Here is a 19,854-nt window from a genome sequence, read left to right as displayed (position 1 = left end):
GAAGCTGTCTATTAATAGTGAAATACAATTAAGAAGTATATTAATATTGTAGTGAAATAATTATTAAGCTCTAACTTAAAAGGATTTTTTTATTCATAACAAACTTAATCATGCAAACACATTAGCATTCGGCAAGAACAAAAATTCCTTTAGAAACACAATTTACAAAGTCTCTAGAAATTTGCTGTAACATGAAATAATAGTAGCAAACCAGTGGTATTTTAGGGAGCAGGCGGGGCCCATTCCTTACATCATAGGCACCTGCACAACACGAAACACTATTGCTGGATGTAGGTTTTATTTTATTTGCTTTTTTATCTTACATTTTGGAAATGCACATCCAGTTTTTTTCCCCTTTACATTTTTTGGGGGACACCTAGCTATACCTTGTTTAGCTTATACGTAAATCCGGCCCTGGCTTTGACTCCTGCATTGCATTTGGGGGGGTTGGACTAGATGACCCCTGGGGTTCCCTCCCTCCCTCCCGCTCTGCGCCTCCCTCCTCCTCCTTCGAGGAGGCCTTTCCCGGCTGCGCCTCCCGGGCTCTCGGCCAAGGCTTGGCGGCTGCCACTCACTCACTCACTCGCCCACCCGTCCATCCATCCATCCCTCCGCCCGGCCTCTCCCCCTCCCTCCATCCTCGGCGCGGGGGCTGCCGGGATCCGTAGTCCCCTCGCCCTTGGGCTCCGCGCCCGCGCGGGGAGCGCGAACTACGTTTCCCAGCCTGGCCTGGCGGGCCGGGCTTGCGCCGGGCGTTTTGTTTGAAGCGCTCTTCTCCCGGCCATGGAATGAGCGCAGCGGCGGCGGCGGCGGCCGGGCAGGCAGGGGCTCTTCCGCGCAGACCCCGCGCAGCCTGCCTGCGCCCCGCGGAGATCGGCCGGCAGGATGGAGCCCGGGGGTCCCCGCGGAGGCGGAGCGGCGGAGGCTGCCCCCCAGGTAGGGCTGCGTCGGGGGTTTTTCTATTTTTGCAATGCTGCATCCGCGCCGGAGGGGACGCATCGGACCGCGGGGAGACCCCTTGGCGGGCGTGCAAGGCAATGCATGCGTGCAGGCGTTGCATGGAGTGCAGTGCAATGCAATGGCAACGCGGCGCTCTGCATGCATGCATGCAACTTCCAACGGCGCTCCGGACTTGGCAGGTGAGGGGGGTCCCCAGTGGGCGGCAGAGAGAGTCGGGAGGGCGAAGGGGCGCCGCGGGGGGAGCAGCGCCGCTCCCCGAGCCGAGCCGGGGGGGGGGGGGAACTTCCGCGTCCTTGTGCCGGGTGTTGGAAGCGGAGGCTGGCGGGGGTCCCTCACCTGCAAAACCTTCCCTTCCCTCGTCGCCTCTTATATATTTCGTGCATTGCATTCATCGCCCGCTTTCTCCTCCAAGGAGCTCCCGGGGGCGCGCGTGGTTCTCCCGGTGTTATCCTCGCAACAACAGCCCTGCGAGGTGGGTCAGGCGAGTGGCCCAAGGGAGCACCCAGGGATTGTCCTGGCCAGGTGGGGTGATTTGAACCCTGCTCTCTGCCCGGTCTTTGTCCTCATTTAGCCCCCACAACAACCCTGCGAGGCAGATCCGGCTGGCAACAAGTGTTCTCCAGATCTTCAGTGTCTTAGTTTTACCCGGAGATGCCGTCAGGGATTGAAGGTTTGACCTTCTGCATGCCAGGCAGAGAAGCTTCACCACTGACCCGGAATCAGAGATTTGGGAGGGACCCCAGGGGATCATCCAGCCCAACCCGCTGTAATGCAGGAATCAACATGGGGCTCGAACCCATGACTTTGAGATTAAGAATCTCATGCTCTGCCAACTGAGCTATCCCTAATAGATAGCTCCTGATGGTTCCCCCCTCACAAGAACCCTGTGAAGTAGGTCAGGCAGAGAGACAGCGGCCAGGTGAGCTTAACAGCTGAGTCGAGATTTGAACCCTGGTCCCCCAGATCCCAGTCTGACACTAACCACTGCACCACACTGCCTCTTTGGTACGGGAGGTCTCCAAAGGATTAAACCCCAGTTAGGCACCACAGTCAGTACATGTGGCATAATGGTAAGCATGTCAGACTGAGACCAGGGTTCGAATCCTGCCTCCATGATGAAGCTCACTAGGTGACCTGGGGCCAGTCACTCCCTCTGTCTGTCAGCCTAACCTACCTCACAGGGTTGTTCTGGGGGTTAAATGATGAGGGGAATTACTACATCTTGAGCTCCTTAGAGGAAAAGGTGCCATATAAATGCAATAAATAAATTAAAATATATGCTGTTCTTATGTGTGGATTCAGTACAACTAAGAAGAAAACGCTGAATCTCTTTAATAGGTACAGTCAAAGTGTATAAGAGTGCTTACTTCTTCTTCTTTTAAAAAATGACCCAAATTCTAGGCATGTAGGAATTTGCAAGTTTCCCAGGTGGATGGAATTAGATGTTGGGAAGAATGCAGATTCTGACAAGGAGTTCTGTGTAATTCTGAAAGATGGCATAGGCTCTATTCTACACTGGTTGGGCTGCTTGTTTGTGCCCCTGAAGCGCTGCGGTACAGTCCTGGGCATTTTAAAAACCATTTTAAAAAAATATTCTGATCCTAAGGGGCCGGTTCTCATGATTCATGTGGAAGCTACTTGATTTCAAACCAGGTTTGAAACTCAACAGCGTTTGATAGGCTGTGTGAATGTTTGCCACAATTGCAGACCTCACCTCTGTGAAGAGGATGGCCCTAAAACTGGGCAGGAAATAGTGTGTGCGATGGAAGCCTGTGCTTGTGATAAAATGTTGGCATGATCAGCGTGGAAGCGCTTTGAGCCTCGGTTAAAACGACTTACTGGGGCTTCCAGACGATGTTTCCGGTCAGGAGTCAATGGCATATTGGCACCTGCAAGTTGTGCAGTTGTTGTGGATTGGAAAGACTCACGCAGCAAATCTGTTTCCCCCCAAATCAGACACTTTTCGGAAAGGGAACTGGGGGGGAGAATGGGGGGGGGGCGACGCTTGCTTTGACCCAGAACCCCCACAGACAAACCCGGTGGCCGCAGTCTTGGGGATGTCCTAGTTCAGAGGAAAGACGAGGAAGAGGCAACAATGATGGGAGTTTCTAAGATCAGGTGTGGGCTGGAGAAAGTGGCCCAGAACAGTTTCCCTTCCCTCTCTCATAACATCTGGTCTGCCACTTTGAGAAGAGGATGGAGACTTTTCTTAGGTTCATGATGCTCATTCCGTAGCCAAGGCCAGCTAATTTCTCTGCAAATGAAACAGGATTAATGTCCAATTAAGCAGGCTGTCCAGAAGCATCCTTATATTCATTTACAAAGAGCACCTGCACAACGGCCAGCCTCAGGAGACCCCGGTCCGGTCAGTTGTGCCCATTTCACAGACGGGCAACTGAAGCCTTGCACAGCGAGTCTTCAGAGGAAGCTGGGATAGGCTCTCCCCCTCACCTTATAGATCTTGCCCCTTGCAACAGAACACGGCCGTAGGATTGTGTGCATCCGAGTCTTGCCGGTACTTCGGATGGCGTGCTCTCCCTTCCGGCATCTGGGCTCGATTCTGGCTGATTTGGCAGGCTCTCTACCAACCCTGTGCATGACTGAGGTTTTTCCCCCTCGTCTTGGCTATGGTGTGAGTCTGTGCTGTTAATTAATGGGGTTCTGCCTCCGGAGAAGATGAGGCAGCCCTCAAGGAGGTGATTATGTAATTTGCTTGCAAGAAGGAGGAAAAAAATCCTGTTTCCCTGGGATGGATGAGTTCACCCCTTGCCAACTGAAAATTGACAGGCACCCTGGGTGAGTGGCAGTCTGAATGAAGGGACCCTTCTTTAGGTGTCGGTCTCTGATGGATCCCACCTGAGCAGGCTGCCTCTGTTACTCCCCACCCGTCCATCTGGCCTTCGCATTAGGGTAAGTCTCAGCTCTCGGCTCTCGGTCTAACTTGGCGTGGGATTAGCTTCTGTCATCTTCTCCATCAGTGGTTTGCAAAGTGGGCAGTGCGTCCCCGGTCAGGTAGGATGACTTAGGGAGGCAGCAGGGAAGCAGGTGGCGCTGTGGGTTAAACCACAGAGCCTCTTGGGCTTGCCGATCAGAAGGTCGGCGGTTCGAATCCCCGCAATGGGGTGAGCTCCCATTGCTTGGTCCCTGCTCCTGCCAACCTAGCAGTTCGAAAGCACGTCAAAGTGCAAGTAGATAAATAGGTACTGCTCCGGCGGGAAGGTAAACGGCGTTTCCGTGTGCTGCTCTGATTTGCCAGAAGTGGCTTACATGACCCGGAAGCTGTACGCTGGCTCCCTCGGCCAGTAAAGCGAGATGAGCGCCGCAACCCCGGAGTTGGTCACGACTGGACCTAATGGTCAGGGGTCCCTTTACCTTTACCTTTTAAGGGGGCAGCAGGAGGTTTAATGTTTAAGTGGCTACCAGACTCCCGAAAGCTGGTCTCAGCGGATCAAACTCATCGTAGAGCTGGAAGCCCCCCCCCCCCCCCGGGTTTCCCTCCCAGGCATAAGCTTGGTTGCCTTATTTAAACATCATAGCTTAAATTGGATTTTGGATGAATGCGCAATTAAGCGTTGCTCGTCGGAATGTTGTGGTGTTGTTGTCTTCCTTTGTGGGTTTTGCAAACTGCAATTCTGAATCGTGTTGGGAATGAGTTTATGGAGCCAGGGGCTGGTGGCCGAAAAAGGTTGGGGAAGCACTGCGTTATAGTGTTGGTCTTTATGGGATGGTTCTGTGCCGGATCTGAACCTGCGTCCCATTAAATCTCTGGTCTCCTGAATATTTTTTCTCTTAAAAAACAAACCCTGTAACATGATGGAGTTGTGCGTTTCCGTTCCAACTGGGCTAGTTTGGTCTGTTTCCCGAAGATGGGGTTCCCTTGGGCTCAGTGCGATTTACTCCTGAGCAAGCAGGATTGCGGTGAGAGCTATAAGCCCCATTGGCCACAGAGAGGCTTGCTTCTGAGTAAACCTGCTCAGGACACTGCTCTGAGACAGCTGCCCTTCAACCTTGGACCCCCAGGTGTCCAATCCTCGCTGACCCTTGGCTGAGCCCCTTGAGGATAATGAGTGCGGCAACATTTTTATTTTTAATTATCCGTTGCATTTATATCCCACCTTTGCCCTCCAGTTTGAGGGTTATGAGAGAGGGAGAAAAACTTTTCTCCCTGCCATGCATAATGTTATAAACTTCTTCCATGTTGCCCCTATTACCACCTGGGAGTCCTTTTTCTTTCCTGGCCTGCTTTTCACAGAATCATAGAATTGCGGAGTCAGAAGGGGACCAGGGGGTCATCTAGTCCAACCCCGTGCTGTGCAGCAATTGCAATCATAGCTTTCTTGGGGTTCGTCATGCGTTTTCTTGACAGGATGACTGAGCTATGCCAAGGCCTCCTGTCAAAGCCGTGACCCGTTCCAGACGCCACCAAAGGTACCCTGGGAGCCAATTTCCTCACCAAACATGTGCAGTTACAACGCATGCCAGAGCGTGTCTGAGCGCGTACAGAGAGCCTTTGCCTCATCGCATCCATTGCCTGTGCACTTGAGGTTGCAGGAAACACTTTCCTCATCAAAGAAAACATCATCCAGAGAGATTTGACCCCCAGCCCCTCTTAGGTTAAAAATCAACCCTCAGTTGATGAGTAGAAGGCAGGTCACCTCTCGGTGAACTCCAGCCTTTCACCCCAGGGATGGTTGATTCCTTTCTTGTCTGACTCTCCGCAGTTCCCATAGTTGGGTTGTGCAAGATACGTGTCTCCGATTGCAAGAAGCCCACCAAGACAGAGGCTAGTTTTTCCTTGTCGTTTTTGTGTGATGGACATTTGGCTTCTTTGCAAAACCTGAATTCTGGAGCTTTTCCAAGGTTGCTTTAAAATGGGCATTACAGAGCCACAATTTCTCTGATACTCTTGGGATACTTTTGTGATCTGCCCCAGCATCTTATTACCCTTGTTAAAACAATCGCTTGTTAAAAAGGAGGACCGGCAGATGGGGAAAACTTTGCTGCGTTGTGTTTGTGTACGAAAGGGCCAGCTTTTTGACTAACCAGGCTCCAGATTGCCAGCTGATGGACCGACCGATGCAAACTATTTCTGCCCCACCTTGTAACTGTTCCTGATTTGCAAGAAATGGCTAGCGACAGATCTGTCCAGGTTTCTGCTGAGATCACTTGCAGCCTGTAGTGGATCTTTTCAGAGTTGGAGTGGTTTGGAATGGTTAAATTAGGGGACAGTGCGGTGCAGTGGTCAGAGTGTTGGACTAGGGCCTGGGAGAGCAGGGTTCGAATTCCCCACTCGGCCATGAAGCCTTGGGCCAGTCACTCACTGTCGGCCCAACCTACCTCACAGGGCTGTTGTGAGGATAAAATGGGGAGGAAGAAGAACCCCGTGAGTCACCTTTGGGCTCTTTGGAAGAAAGGTTGGGATATAGATGCAATACATAAAAACATGGCTGGTGCAACTGAATTCAAAATTCAGTACAGTGGTACCTTGCGTTATATATGCTTCAGGTTACATACGCTTCAGGTTACAGACTCCACTAACCCAGAAATAGTACCTCGGGTTAAGAACTTTGCTTCAGGATGAGAACAGAAATCGGGCTCTAGTGGCGCGGCGGCAGCAGGAGGCCCCATTAGCTAAAGTGGTGCTTCAGGTTAAGAACAGTTTCAGGTTAAGAACAGACCTCTGGAACGAATTAAGTACTTAACCCGAGGTACCAATGTATAAGAGAAAGCACTTCTTCATGCAGGCAGCCTATGGAACTCCCTCCCACAGGATGCAGGGATGGCCACCAACTTGAACGGCTTTAAAAGAGACAGATTTGTGGAGGAGGAGAGGGCTATGGATGGCAACTAGCCAGAGTCGGAGGCAGCGATGTTTCTGAATACCTGTTTCTGGTATCCAGAGGGGTCTCTTGGGCTTAGATGTTTGCAGGTTTCTCGGTGGCCACTATGAGAACAGGATGTGGGACTAGATGGGCTATTGATCGGATCCAGCTGTTCTTGAATTGCTGCTGTTATAAGAATTTTGAGGTCTTAGGTATGTAATAAATGTTCATAAATGTACCAAGCAAACATGTACATAAATATATAAACCACATGTCTGAAAACCCCACAGAAAAAAAGTTCTGAACAAATTGACCTCAATTATTTCTCTGCACGGTCAAAGTGGGAAACCTCCCCATTGTCTCTTTCCTCACAAATCCTGTCTTAAGGGCACGTTTAAGATATGAATAGGGTGTGAGCCTGTGACCTGGCTCAGGAACTAAGTATTTATCATTACAAAAGACTAGCCAGGCTCCCCAGGGTACCCAATCAAGTGAGCATTAACAGGTAACCTGCCAGACAGGAGGTAAACAACGCACTCAGATTTCTGTTGTAGACCACCCCTTTCTGTGATGTAGGTATGATGTGTCTAGGGGTGGTCTTGTACTCCAGGGCGGGCAATTTAAAATGTCTGTATAAGGGCGGACACACCTTTGTTCTGGGTCTTCCTCCTTTCCTGCGTGTGAGGGGAGCACCCTGTTGCAACAGATCAATAAAGATCAGGCTTACGAGCTGCTTTGCTTCTCAATATTCTCTTGGTTGGCCTCTATTCTTTTCTCCGACCGATGGAGAACCTGCAAAGGACTCTGTAAGGGCTCTTGTGTCCCCCAGAAGGGAATAAGGGCAGATTTCCGTTTATTGCACTGCAAAGAGGCGGACAGTTCGCCCGGCTGCTAGACCTTTCTCCTCCCTCACCCCTTGACCATCGCTGCCCCCAAAGAGTGGGGCTGGGCGTAGGACCTTTGGGGCAGATTTCTCCCCGGTTTTCTAAGATCCGCAGGTGAGAGAGAAAAGGCTGTCATCCTGTGCCCCTTGCAATCAAAACACGCATTTCCCTGGCTGATCTTCGCGCGTTAGGTGTCGCCCTTAGGCGACGAGGGCACCGGGAGCTGAGCCAAAGAGGTTCCTGGAATGAAGACCTCGACAGAGTGACTCCTCGGAACTGAGAATGCTACCTCTGCTGTGCCAGGATGCGTCAGCTCTCAAATCAGGCGTGTGCCGTCCCCAGGGAGACGGGAAATGAGCTTGGCAAGGAGACGTCAGCGGGCATCACCCAGCGAAGCAGTCGCTAGGCTGCAGCACAAACTCCCGGCTGCGTCTTGAGCGCTGGCAGAGGCTCCAAGGTGGAATTGGGGTATTATTATTATTTTTGTAGAAGGGGGAACATGCAATGGTAAACAAGCAGCAGCTGTCTTAAAAAGTGTGTGGCTATCGCAGTGCGTTGTCCGTCTCGCAGGTGGGTACCAAAATGATCGAGGGGACGGAGGGGACTGTCCTGTGAGGAAAGGTTTCGGCATCTGGGACTTTTCCATTTGGAGAAACGATGGGTAAGAGGCAACACGATAGAAATTTGTAGAATTCTCCCCCCCCCCATTTTTTTATTCATTTTATCACACAAATAAACAACACAAACAGAAAAACAAACAATGCAAACAAATTCTTATCTTATCCTTATTTTTTCTAAACATTGTTAGGTGGGCTTCCCCAAGTCCCCCCTATCTGATTTTCATTTTACCTCATCTTTAGCACTTTACATATATCATAATTTTTAACCATTTTTTTAATTGCACTTACTTTTACCATAATAATCTTCACATTTTATCCCTTACAAGTAATACTATTTTAAAATACCCTATCTTCTACTTCTAACCCTACAGCCTATATCCACTTCCAAAGCTATTCTAAGATTTAAATATTAACATTTTTTTTTCCAGATATTCTTTAAACTTCTTCCAATCTTCTTCCACCATCTCTTCTCTCTGGTCTCGGAGTCTCACAGTCAGTTCGGCAAGTTCCATAGAGTCCAGAAATTTGTAGAATTCTGCATGGCATGGAGAAAGTGGAGCGGGGAAAATCTTTCTCCCTCTCTCCTAACACGAGACCGCCTGGGCATCACATAGAAGCTGAATATTGGAAGATCCAGGACATAAAAGGAAGTCCGTCTTCAGGCAGCGCATAGTTAAACTGTGGAACTCCCTCCCACAGGAAACAGGGATGGCCAACAAGGTGGATGGCTTAAAAAAAGCATTGGACACGTTCAAGGAGGCAGTGTTAGAAACTCAGGCATATAAGCCAGGCACCAAATGCCAGCTTGAATCTAGGTTGCAGTCGTCACAACGGAACTTCTCGTTTGCCAGGGGGTTGGACTAAATGACCCTCGGGGTCCCTTCCAACGCCACAATTCTACAATCTCAACTACACTGCTTGACTCCAACTTGCTCTTGCAACAGTTCACTTGTCCCAGTATGCAAGGAGAAACACACACAGAGGAAATGGAAACGGAATTAACAACAACAACAACAACAACAACATCAACAACAACAACAATAATAATAATAATAATAATAATTTATTATTTATACCCCGCCCATCTGGCTGGGCTTCCCCAGCCACTCTGGGCGGCTTCCAAAAGAATATTGAAATACTATAATACATCAAACATTAAAAGCTTCCCGAAACAGGGCTGCCTTCAGATGTCTTCTAAATGTCAGATAGTTGTTGTTCTCTTTGACATCTGTCCATTTGACTATGGACTAAGGCGGAAGTTTTTAAACTGTGCTCGCCAGCTTGGCACCCAGAAATCTACACGTAATATAATATAATATAATAATAATAATTTATTATTTATACCCCGCCCATCTGGCTGGGTTTCCCCAGCCACTCTGGGCAGCTTCCAACAAAACACTAAAATACAATAACCTATTAAACATTAAAAGCTTCCCTAAACAGGGCTGCCTTCAGATGTCTTCTAAAAGTTTGGTAGTTATTTTTCTCTTTGACATCTGATGGAAGGGTGTTCCACAGGGTGGGCGCCACCACCGAGAAGGCCCTCTGGCTGGTTCCCTGTAACTGGGCTTCTCGCAGTGAAGGAACCGCCAGAAGGCCCTCGGCGCTGGACCTCAGTGTCCGGGCAGAATGATGGGGGTGGAGATGCTCCATCAGGTATACTGGACCTTTGAGGCCGTTTAGGTCTTTAAAGGTCAGCACCAACCCTTTGAATTGTGCTCGGAAACGTACTGGGAGCCAATGTAGGTCTTTCAGGACCAGTGTTACGTGGTCTCGGCGGCCGCCCCCAGTCACCAATCTAGCTGCCGCATTCTACATTAGTTGCAGTTTCCGGGTCACCTTCAAAGGTAGCCCCATGTAGAGCGCATTGCAGTAGTCCAAGCGGGAGATAACCAGAGCATGCACCACTCTGACGAGACAGTCTGCAGGCAGATAGGGTCTCAGCCTGCGTACCAGGTGGAGCTGATAAACACTTGTGCTGGTAGCAAAACGCGCCTGGCTAATTTCGAACACTGTATGGAAGAGAGGGCTGTCGAAGGCTCCTGGCCACACTGGCTCTGCTCCGCTTCCATGGTCAGAGGCAGCAATGCTTTTGAACACCAATTTATGGAAACCCCAGGAGGGGAGATCTGCTCTTGTGCTCAAATCTTGCTTGCAGGTTTCCCATGTGCGTCTCGACCCAAGAAAAGGATGCTAGACTAGATGGGCCATTGTCCTGACCCGGCAGGCTCTCCCTGTGTCTACCAAGCCCTGCCAGGATCTATGGACCCCTGTTAAAGGATCTAACATTGGGGTGAAGCTTTGCAGACCGTTTAAAAAGGATAACCGATGCAATTGGGGAAACCATAACCAATTGTCAAGATATAAATTAGATGAATTTGTTTCCCTCCTGGCCCCTCCAGATGCCCCTGTCTTTGCCACTTAAAGGATGGATGATCTGTTTAAAGGGCTGACATTTCTAACAGGTGGTCTTTTACCTGGCAAAGCTCTGCCAGTTCCTGCGGGCGACGCAGGTGGCAGGAAGGGAGGTGGCGGTGAAACGCCTTCGCCCCCCCAAGTTCCCAACCGTTGGCTTAATTCCTGGACTGCGGAGCGTCTGGGCCAGCAATTCTTTCCTGCAGGGGAGCTTCTGATGGGGTCTGGCAGCTTTGAAAACCTGTCAGGAGGGATGATGTGGGGATAGAGCCGCCCGCGGAAGAATTGGCCTGCCAACGACCGTCTTCCATCCTTGCGGACACATTTGCTATTTCGATTGATAACAGGTTGCCTTCTCTAATCATGGCAGGGAGGCAGAACCCGTCTGCTCGGATCCCGTCGCCTCGCTCTGGCATTTGGGGTGCTTGCTCAGGTGACATGATAGAAGTTTACAGAACAACACAGTGAAAAAGTTCCTCTCTCGTGACTTGTGGACACCCGTGAAGCTGAAGGCTGGGAGATTTAGGACTGGTGAAATAAAGTCCCACTCAGCGCATGGTTAATCTATGCAGGAGCAGTGTTAGCCAGGCCCCAGGTGCATGTTGCACATGCCTATTGGCCACCTGCAACCATGGGAAGGTGCCCGGGTGCCAGGATGGCGCCTGACGCCTCCACCTGAGGATCTTGTCTGTTTTCACACGCTAATACTGCAACCTGTGGAATTCTATCAGTTACTGCAGAGCTCACGTTGGTGACACACTTTTTAGACATGCATCATTTCGTGACACAGTCATTCAAGGCATTTTCTTGATCTCCTGCCCTCGGGCAGAAGATATAGAAGCACGATTAGTCGCACCAACAGGGTAAAGAACGGCTTCTATCCGTGGGCTGCTGGGCTGCTGAATGAAAAGATGACAACAGGGCAACTGACTTTTGGGTTTGGTGGGTAAACGAGGGGAATTAAGACTAAGAGAGCGGAGTGGGGGGGGGGGGTGCTCGTGTAATCTCACTGCATACAAGTTGTGCAAGCGACAATAAAGTATTTCAATTTCAATTCAGTTTCACTAGCAAAGCAGAGGTTAAGCTAGCCCCTTTCCATCCCTGGGAGGAGTGTTGGCGTAACAAACCGAATCACTAATGCAGAGGTTTTCAACCTTTTGGGGTCCATGGTTCCCTTGACCAACTGCATTCTTTCTGCGGCCCCCCTGTGGGGCTCAGGAGCCCAGTTTTGCCACCCCTTGCCTACAGAGCCGGCAGCCCCTCACCCATTTTCAAACACCCTCCCTTGTGGAGGGTTCCTTCAGCCTCCTCTCCCCTCTCCTTGGGAGTCCTCTGGGCAGCTGCAGCCCCTGGTCTCTGAGCTGCCCCCCTTGCCCCATAGAGAGGTGCCTCCTCACCCTGCCCCACAGGGGTCTGAGAAGCCCCCCTGTCCAGCCCCAGAGGCCCCATTCACCTGGGGAGCTTGTAGCCAGGGCCACACAAGCCTTTGGGAGGCAGAGACACAAGAGGGCATCTCAGGAGGGAGGGAAGGAAAGAGGGACAGAGGCCAGGGTTGCCCACAGCACCCCTGACCATCTTTCAAGGCACCCCAGGGTGCCACGGCACACTGGTTGAAAACCACTGCACTGCGTTGCGATACACAGTTTGGAAAGCTCTGGGTTACTGTATTCTGCATCCTGTATCCTGATCTGCATGATCAAAATGAATTTCGGAAAGCAAAATGCTTTTTCTGCGCCGCCTGAGCAGGAGCAGTGAACAAGGTTGTAGTTAGTTGTTGTCGCTTGTTTTCGCTTCCCCTGCCCTGCTCACGGCTGTGAAGAATATCCCCATGTTATGAATGGTCCATGTAACCCTTAAGAAAAAGAGGCAGGAATAGGCCAAAATAGAGGTGGACTGTTCATGGATCAAGTGACTTTTCTTCTTTAAGTTCTCAAAGCTCTGAACCGAGTTCAAGGTTGTCCTCTGAACTAGCCAGGTCTTTAACTAGTAACTGATCACAGTCAGTCCATCATTCGAAAAAGAAAATTCAGCTGAACTTCCGGGTTGGCGCCATCGCCGAATGGCGGATTCCCTCCGAGCTCCGGAGGGAATCTGCTCAACAGGGGTCGGGTTCTGCCGCGCCAGCGACGCGGGGACCCTCAAAAACCACGGGCGCGGATGCCCGTGGACCTGGTGACTCGGCGGGCACCGTTTGCGCCCTCCCGACCCGCGAAGGAGCCTTTTTAAAGGCTACGGAGCGGGGGACGGGGAGTGGCGCGGTGCTGTGAGTCTACTGCTTCCCCTGCCGAGCGAAGCCGCATGCCATTCGTCGGAGAGCGCTGACTTCTTCTTCTGAAAATTTGGACTAAAAACCAAGAACAACAACCCGTGAGTAATTTGGAAATTGGACTAAAAATTTTCTTTTTTGGATTCGGTACGAGCGGGGGAGGTGCAAAGAGGAAGTCCGTCTCCCCCCCATTGTAAACATTTTAAAGCAAGGATTTGACAACTAAGGTCGAGAGAAGAGTCTCTTTTTTTTGGATAAAAGTTATTAATTCCACGGATTTAAAGTATAAGTTACTGTGCTGGAGGATAAGAGCTAACTTTCTGATTAAAGTGCCACCCCTCCCGGGACCGGGAGTGATCCGCGAGAGGAGCCTGCTGAGGAGACACAGAAGATTTTGACAGCTGTCAAATTAGCTGTCAAAGTCGGAAAAAATAGAAAACTTTATTTCTGATGGTATTGCCGGTTATATTAGATACAATATAGCTACAAGTTGCTGAAAATAAAGGACTGAAACAAATTAACTTGACTTTTGGATTGGAAGTGAAAGGAATACTAAATAACCAGAATCCCTCTAGAGGGGGTTCAGGGACATTACAAGAATGGAAATAGGTCGGAAAATACTGGCTGACCTGGACGAGGTTGCTTTTCTCATGGGAAAGTTGCGACAGATGTATGAGCAAGGTCATGTTTTGTCTACAAGTGCCATAAACTTGAAGTCAACAGCAAATGTATCTACTGAGTTGGAAAAGGACTTGATGTACAAAACCCAGGCAGCTGAACAAGAAAAGAAACTAGAGAAAACTGAGGAAGAGGAGGAAGAGATATACGCTGAACAGGAGGAGCAGAAAGGAGGGGCTGCAATGTTGCAGAAGGCAAATGAGAGCCGGAGGCCTGTCAAGATGGATATAAAAGAAAATAAGGACTGGAAGAGGAAAACTTGGTTTGAACTTAGAAATGAGGAATGGAAAGATCTTCTTTTGTGGGGATCCGAAGATCTATGGACTATAAATTTGATCAAGGTGGAAGCTGGAGCTCTTGGGACATTTGGACTTAAAAGGATTAAGAAACAAGATTTGAGCTCCACCTTTAAACAAGGAGGTCTGGCTGGAAGGAACATGGACATTATAGAGAGAGTGCCCCTCCGAGACTTGGCGTTAAATATAAGGGACTTTCAAAGAAACCGGCAGAGAGGGATTGAGAGAGACTTAAGGGCCTCGGACGTGAGGTTGCCAGGCTGATAGTAGATGGACTAATGGACAATGGTTCCGGGATCGAAACCGGGGAAGGGAGGGTGGGGTTTGGAAATCCAAAGGGTGTTTGATTTTTTCTACTCTGTTTTTAATTTTGTGTTGTTATTAGTATAAGAATGGGGAATTCGTGGAAGGGAAACTGGGTCGACCTTAGAAAAAGCTTTCAAATATAAATGATTGAGGTATGTAAGTTAAAAGTTGATATATAAATTGAACTAAATATAATAACAAATTAAGGTTAAAAATATAATATAATAAATATAATAACAAATTAAAAATTTAGGGATAAGAACTTGTTGGATAAATATTTGGACATGGAATACAAGAAGGGGAGGTGAGGGGAATTTGCGGAAAAAAGTTATTGAAAATGGGATTGTAAAGGATGCATCTTTTTTCTTTTTTTTCTTTTTTTTGGTATTATTTGAAACTCTAATAAAATATTATTTTAAAAATATAAAAAAAAATGAAAAAGAAAATTCAGAGCTGCCTTGGAAGGGACCCACCAAAGGTCATCCAGCCCAACCCCATCATTGCATCAAGATTTGATTCACATTTTATTTCATTTGGTGCATATATTCCAATTATTACTATCTTCTCGTCTTGGGGTGTTATCTCTTCATCCTTGTTCATCCTTAAACAGTTGCTCTGGATCGTCTTTGAATAACGCTTGTAGTTTCATGGGGAATTTTGGATATAACGGAGATGTAAAAAATTTGGATTATCATAAAAGATGCAGGAAGAAACTATTAATATTAGGACCTACAAAGGGGAGGAAAGAAGTCCAGGGGATTCTTTGGAAACTTGTTTTTATGTTGTATGTTTGTGATTGTAAAATTTTAATTTGAAAAAACCAAATAAACAAATTTATTTAAAAAGAGAGAGAGAATAAAAAAAAATTAAAAAATTGATTTGATTCACGTGGCAAAACATTCTGGCCTCCTTTGCCTTTGCCAACTGCTGTGGAACCAATTAAATGATGCTGTCCCCAAGGTGGCAGTTATGGAACTGAGAGAGAATGGAACGCTCAGGTGGGCTTCATTCCCTGAAGCAAACTGGCATTGTCCTCCAGAATCCTCCTTCCTTACAGACCCTCTTGGGTGCTGCCTCTCGGTAATCTCTCCTCCCTCAGAGGCTCACAGTGGGGCATCCCCAGGGCAGGGCCTTCTCTGTGGCGGCCCCTAAACTGTGGAACTCCCTCCCGAAATAGATATACCTGCCACCTTCCTTGCACTGCTTCCATAGGATACTGAAGACACATCTCTAGAACCCGGCTTCTGATGCCTGAGTTGTGTGTTTTTAGGACCCGGCTCGTTTTTACTGTTGTAAAAGGTAAGGGTAAAGGACCCCTGACCGTAAAGTCTAGTCGCGGATGACTCTGGGGTTGCGACGCTCATCTCGCTTTACTGGCTGAGGGAGCCGGCATTTGTCCGCAGACAGTTTTTCCGGGTCATGTGGCCAGCATGACTAAGCCGCTTCTGGCGAACCAGAGCAGCACACGGAAACGCCGTTTACCTTCCTGCCGGAGCGGTACCTATTTATCTACTTGCACTTTGACGTGCTTTTGAACTGCTAGGTTGGCAGGAGCAGGGACCGAGCAACGGGAGCTCAACCCATCGCGGGGATTCGAACTGCCGACCTTCTGATCGGCAAGCCCCAGGCTTTGTGGTTTAACCCACAGCGCCACCTGCGTAGGTTGTGTTATAAGAAAAAACTGCTTCTTTCCCCTTATGGTGTACCCAAGAGCCCATATAGAGTCCTTTTTTAGGTTATCTGTCAGTAGGAGGAAATAACAAAGGCAAACCAGAGAATATTGAGAAGCAAGGCAGCTAGTAAGCCTGATCTTTATTAAAGCTGCTGCAACAGGGTGCTCCCCTCACGCAGGAGGCAGGAAAAGAACCCCGAACCATGCGCGCAAGCCCTCATATAGACTTTTGAACTGCCCACCCTGGAGCCCAAGACCACCCCTCCATACATCATAAGTACATCGAAGAAGGGGAGGTCTACAACAGAAATCTGAGTGCATTGTTTTAAATCCTGTCTGCCAGGTTACCTGCTTGGGTACCTGGGCATCCTGGCTACTCTTTTGTTATGATAACTACTCAGTTCCTGAATTGAGGTCACAGGCTACAGGCTCACCCTATTCATATTTAACTGTGCTCTTGAGGCAGGATTTGTGAGCAAAGAGACAATGGGGAGCTTTCCCATGTCCTTCGACCTTGCAGAGAAATATTTGAGGTCATTTGGGAGAGACAAAATGGTTTCAGGACTTTTTTCTGTGGGGTTCAGACATGTGGTTTATACGTTTATTATGTGCTTGCTTGGTACATTTATGAACATTTATTTTTTATATGTAAGACCTTAAAATTCTTATAACAGTTGTTTTAATTTTGCGTTTTAATGTTGTATCCCAAACTGGGACCTTCAGATGAAGGAAGGGGACTAGGAATAAGCCGCGGGCCAAAAAGCTCGACGATTACACAGGACTAGCCATGTGACGTCCAATTCAAGGGGGCGACACGGTAGAAGTTGTCAGAAAGGGAAATGTCGCTTTTTCCTTAAAATCAAAGGGTCTCAGAAAAAGTTGAATCTGAGTAGAAGGAATGCAAACTGTGAGGTAAATGCGAACCAGAATGCTTCTATTGTATGGTTTAATGATGTGCAAGATCATTCATATCTGCCGGTGGTTTGGCTTTATCGCTTGAATAAATAAGAAACATGGTGTCAGGGGCTCAGGAGCAGAGGCACAGGAAAGGGAGGAAATAGAGAGCGAGGGGGAGGAATCCGAAGGAAATGTTAGCGATGACAGCGGTCCGAGGTCTCTGAGTCTTTCCAGCGAATCGGAAGATTCACAGAAAGGGGCTCCCATGGTCAGAGCAAGGGGGGTGCCGAGGGGGACACCCCAGGAAGAAGGGGCCAGAGGGGACTCAGAGAGCAGCAGTTGGAAATCAGGACCAGCTTCCCCATCAGAGCGCAGTAGGGGGGAGGAGTCCCAGGTATCGGGAGCAGGCGGCTCACCGCCAGCGGGAGGAGATGAGTCAGGATTGGCCACGCCTCCATCGGAGAGCGAGGAAACGGTCAAGAGGAAGGTTGGAGGCTGGGCGCGCGCGCCAAGTTCAAATGTACAGGAGAGCGGCGCAGTGGGCAGCCCGGATAGGGAGCCAGGTCCCAAAGCCCGCAGAAAGGAGGGACAGGAGTCAGGGGGGTCAGCGTCAGAAGAGTCCAGAAAGGAGGAGACCCTGGGGGGCAGAAGGACCCAGAGGAGAAAGGAGAGACGGAAGAGGTGGAGTAAGGTTAGAGTCTTAAGCTGGTGTACAGGGGGTGGAGACTCAGACGGAGCTTCGCCGGTCTAGCTTCTAAGACGTAGAGCTGCGCGCTGCGGCTTGAAAATGGAAACTGTACTTCAATAAAGACTTTTGTACATTACTGCCGGCTAGCGTTGGTCCTCTGTGAGCTGGGACCTGGAGCCAGCTCTGACACATGGACTGTGGGAAATGAAAACGTAGTAAAAAATCACAAGGCGGCAGTTATTAGATTCTAAGGCATAATGTTGCTATGGGGCAGAATGTTCCCTTGCTGAAGGCCATAGATCAGGGGTCGGCAACCTAAGGCCCATGGGCTGGAAGGAGCCCATGGAGGCCATTTAACTGGCCCTCGAGCCGCTCCTGAACTGAGCCGCCCGCTTGGCGAGTCCCTGCGCACTGCTCTAAACCAGCACAGCGTGGCGTGGGGACTCTCTTCTGCGGCTTTGAAAATCGCTTCTACACATGCCCAGACGCCGGAAATTGCACCTGCACAGGCACGATTTTTGGCGTCTGGGCATGCGCAGAAGCGATTTCCGGCGCCGCGGACATGTGCAGATGTGATTTCCGGTGTTGCGCTGTGCCAGTCCGGTCCACAGAGGATCTCCATGGGAGTGATCCAGCGCATGCCCAGTAAACCTTGCCGACCCCTGCCATAGATGCAAGACTGGCAAAATGTAACTTTCCTTCTTCCATGCGCTACAAGGCTGGTTGTAATACCAGATACAGTGGTACCTCGGGTTAAGTACCTACCGTATTTTCCGCCCCATAAGACGCACCTGACCATAAGACGCACCTAGTTTTTAGAGGGGGAATGCAAGAAAAAAATATTCTTTAAAGGGAGCACTGAGCAGAGCCTGTATGCATCCCAGGCTCTGCTCAGTGCTCCCTTTCACGAGCCGCGTGGCACTTGCGGGCTTTTCCCCGAGGAGGGAGAAGGGCAGCCCCTCCTCTGGGAAAAGCCCCCAAGAGCCACACACATGCTCCACGCGGCTCTTTAAAGGGAGCGCTGCTCTTGGGGGCTTTTCCGGGAGGTGGGGGAAGGGACTGAGGGGCTAAGCCAGAAGCTAGAACAGCGAGAGGGAGTGCAATGATCCCTCTCGCTGTTCTGGCTTCTGGGATAGCTGCGCAGCCTGCATTCGCTCCATAAAGCGCACACACAGTTCCCCTTACTTTTTAGGAGGGAAAAAGTGCGTCTTATAGAGCGAAAAATACAGTAATTCGTTTCGTAGGTCCATTCTTAACCTGAAACTGTTCTTAACCAGAAACACCACTTTAGCTAATGGGGCCTCTGTTACTGTGTGCCGCAATTTCTGTTCTCATCTTGAAGCAACGTTCTTAACCTGAGGTAATAGTTCTGGGTTAGCGGAGTCTGTAACCTGAAGTGTCTGTAACCCAAGGTTCTGCTGTAGTTTTAAAAGGAAAGTTGAATCAGCAGCCGTCAGCAGATAGAGAGCTTGCTGGCACTTACCAGTGGCTCAAGAATAAAGAATAGACATTTCTTTCCAGGTCTTTTCCTTTGCTGGGCTTAGCAAATAATTACACAGGGGTGCTCCCCAACCAATGGGGAATAGGGGAGGGATGTTCTTGCACACGGGATATAAGTTTGTGTCTGTACTAATCTGGGTTTGCCTACACTGGACGCTCATCCTTGCAAGGATGTATGTATCAATATATTTCTTTTGCTTTTTCACCAGTTTTGTTCAGGCTTTATTGGGAAAGGCCCCAGGACTCCAAATCCTGGGACCTGCTTTATTTCTAACAACTTGGTGCGTTGGCCGGGAATCTGTGTTGTCTGGCTACCGGCTTAGAGTAAGGGCAAGGTGCGTCCTGATCCATTTAGCAGCCCTTGGATCACAAGTGGGGACAGAGAGATACTGCATTTTTCGCGCACCTGACCATAAGACGCACCTAGTTTTTAGAGGAGGAAAACAAGAAAAAAAACATTCTGAACGAAACAGTGGATGTATGATTTTTGTGGTTCATGCTGTGGCCACAGGCATGTGATCTGATGGTGAGTTTGGGGTGACCCAGTGCAAAAATCCTCCTCCCTCCCAGGCAGCCTCCTTTATATCTAGCATCCCTTATCTCTCTCCCAATCCCACCAATCAGCTGCTTCCTTTCAACACTCCCCTCCCTCTTGTTTGCCTTAGTGTCTTTTCCTGAGCTGGAGCAGTTTTTTGCTCCTCCTTTTCTTCTAATTTCTCTCCTTATTGCTTTAGTCTTCCTGTTTCTCCCCTTTGCAAGTTTGCTGTCTTTACCTCCCCACTCCCAGGCAGCCTCCTTTATCCCTAGAGTCCCTTATCTCCCTCCCGATCGCTTGCCGATCAGCTGCTCA

At 49.3% G+C, this 19,854-nt stretch overlaps 1 protein-coding gene across 11 annotated transcripts in view; it reads left to right on the top strand.

Annotated features, from left to right (window-relative positions):
- The first annotated feature begins 629 nt into the window (after window positions 1-629).
- The window catches only part of KRABD3 (KRAB domain containing 3), a 65,083-nt gene continuing 45,858 nt past the window's right edge, over window positions 630-19,854 (top strand). For 3 of the 11 annotated variants that reach the window (XM_077916570.1, XM_077916571.1, XM_077916573.1), the window contains exon 1: window positions 631-936. In XM_077916570.1, the coding sequence (XP_077772696.1) occupies window positions 886-936 (51 nt within the window). In that variant the 5' untranslated portion in view covers window positions 631-885. Of the gene's footprint in view, window positions 937-3,606; window positions 3,871-19,854 lie in introns of those variants that run through there. The other 8 variants (XM_077916566.1, XM_077916569.1, XM_077916575.1 and 5 more) reach the window with 5 other exon arrangements.

Source organism: Podarcis muralis, chromosome 12, assembly GCF_964188315.1.
Source record: "Podarcis muralis chromosome 12, rPodMur119.hap1.1, whole genome shotgun sequence".
Classification (NCBI taxonomy): Eukaryota; Metazoa; Chordata; class Lepidosauria; order Squamata; family Lacertidae; genus Podarcis; species Podarcis muralis.
Note: the sequence above shows the minus strand (reverse complement) of the source record. Positions and strands in the feature narration are given on the sequence as shown.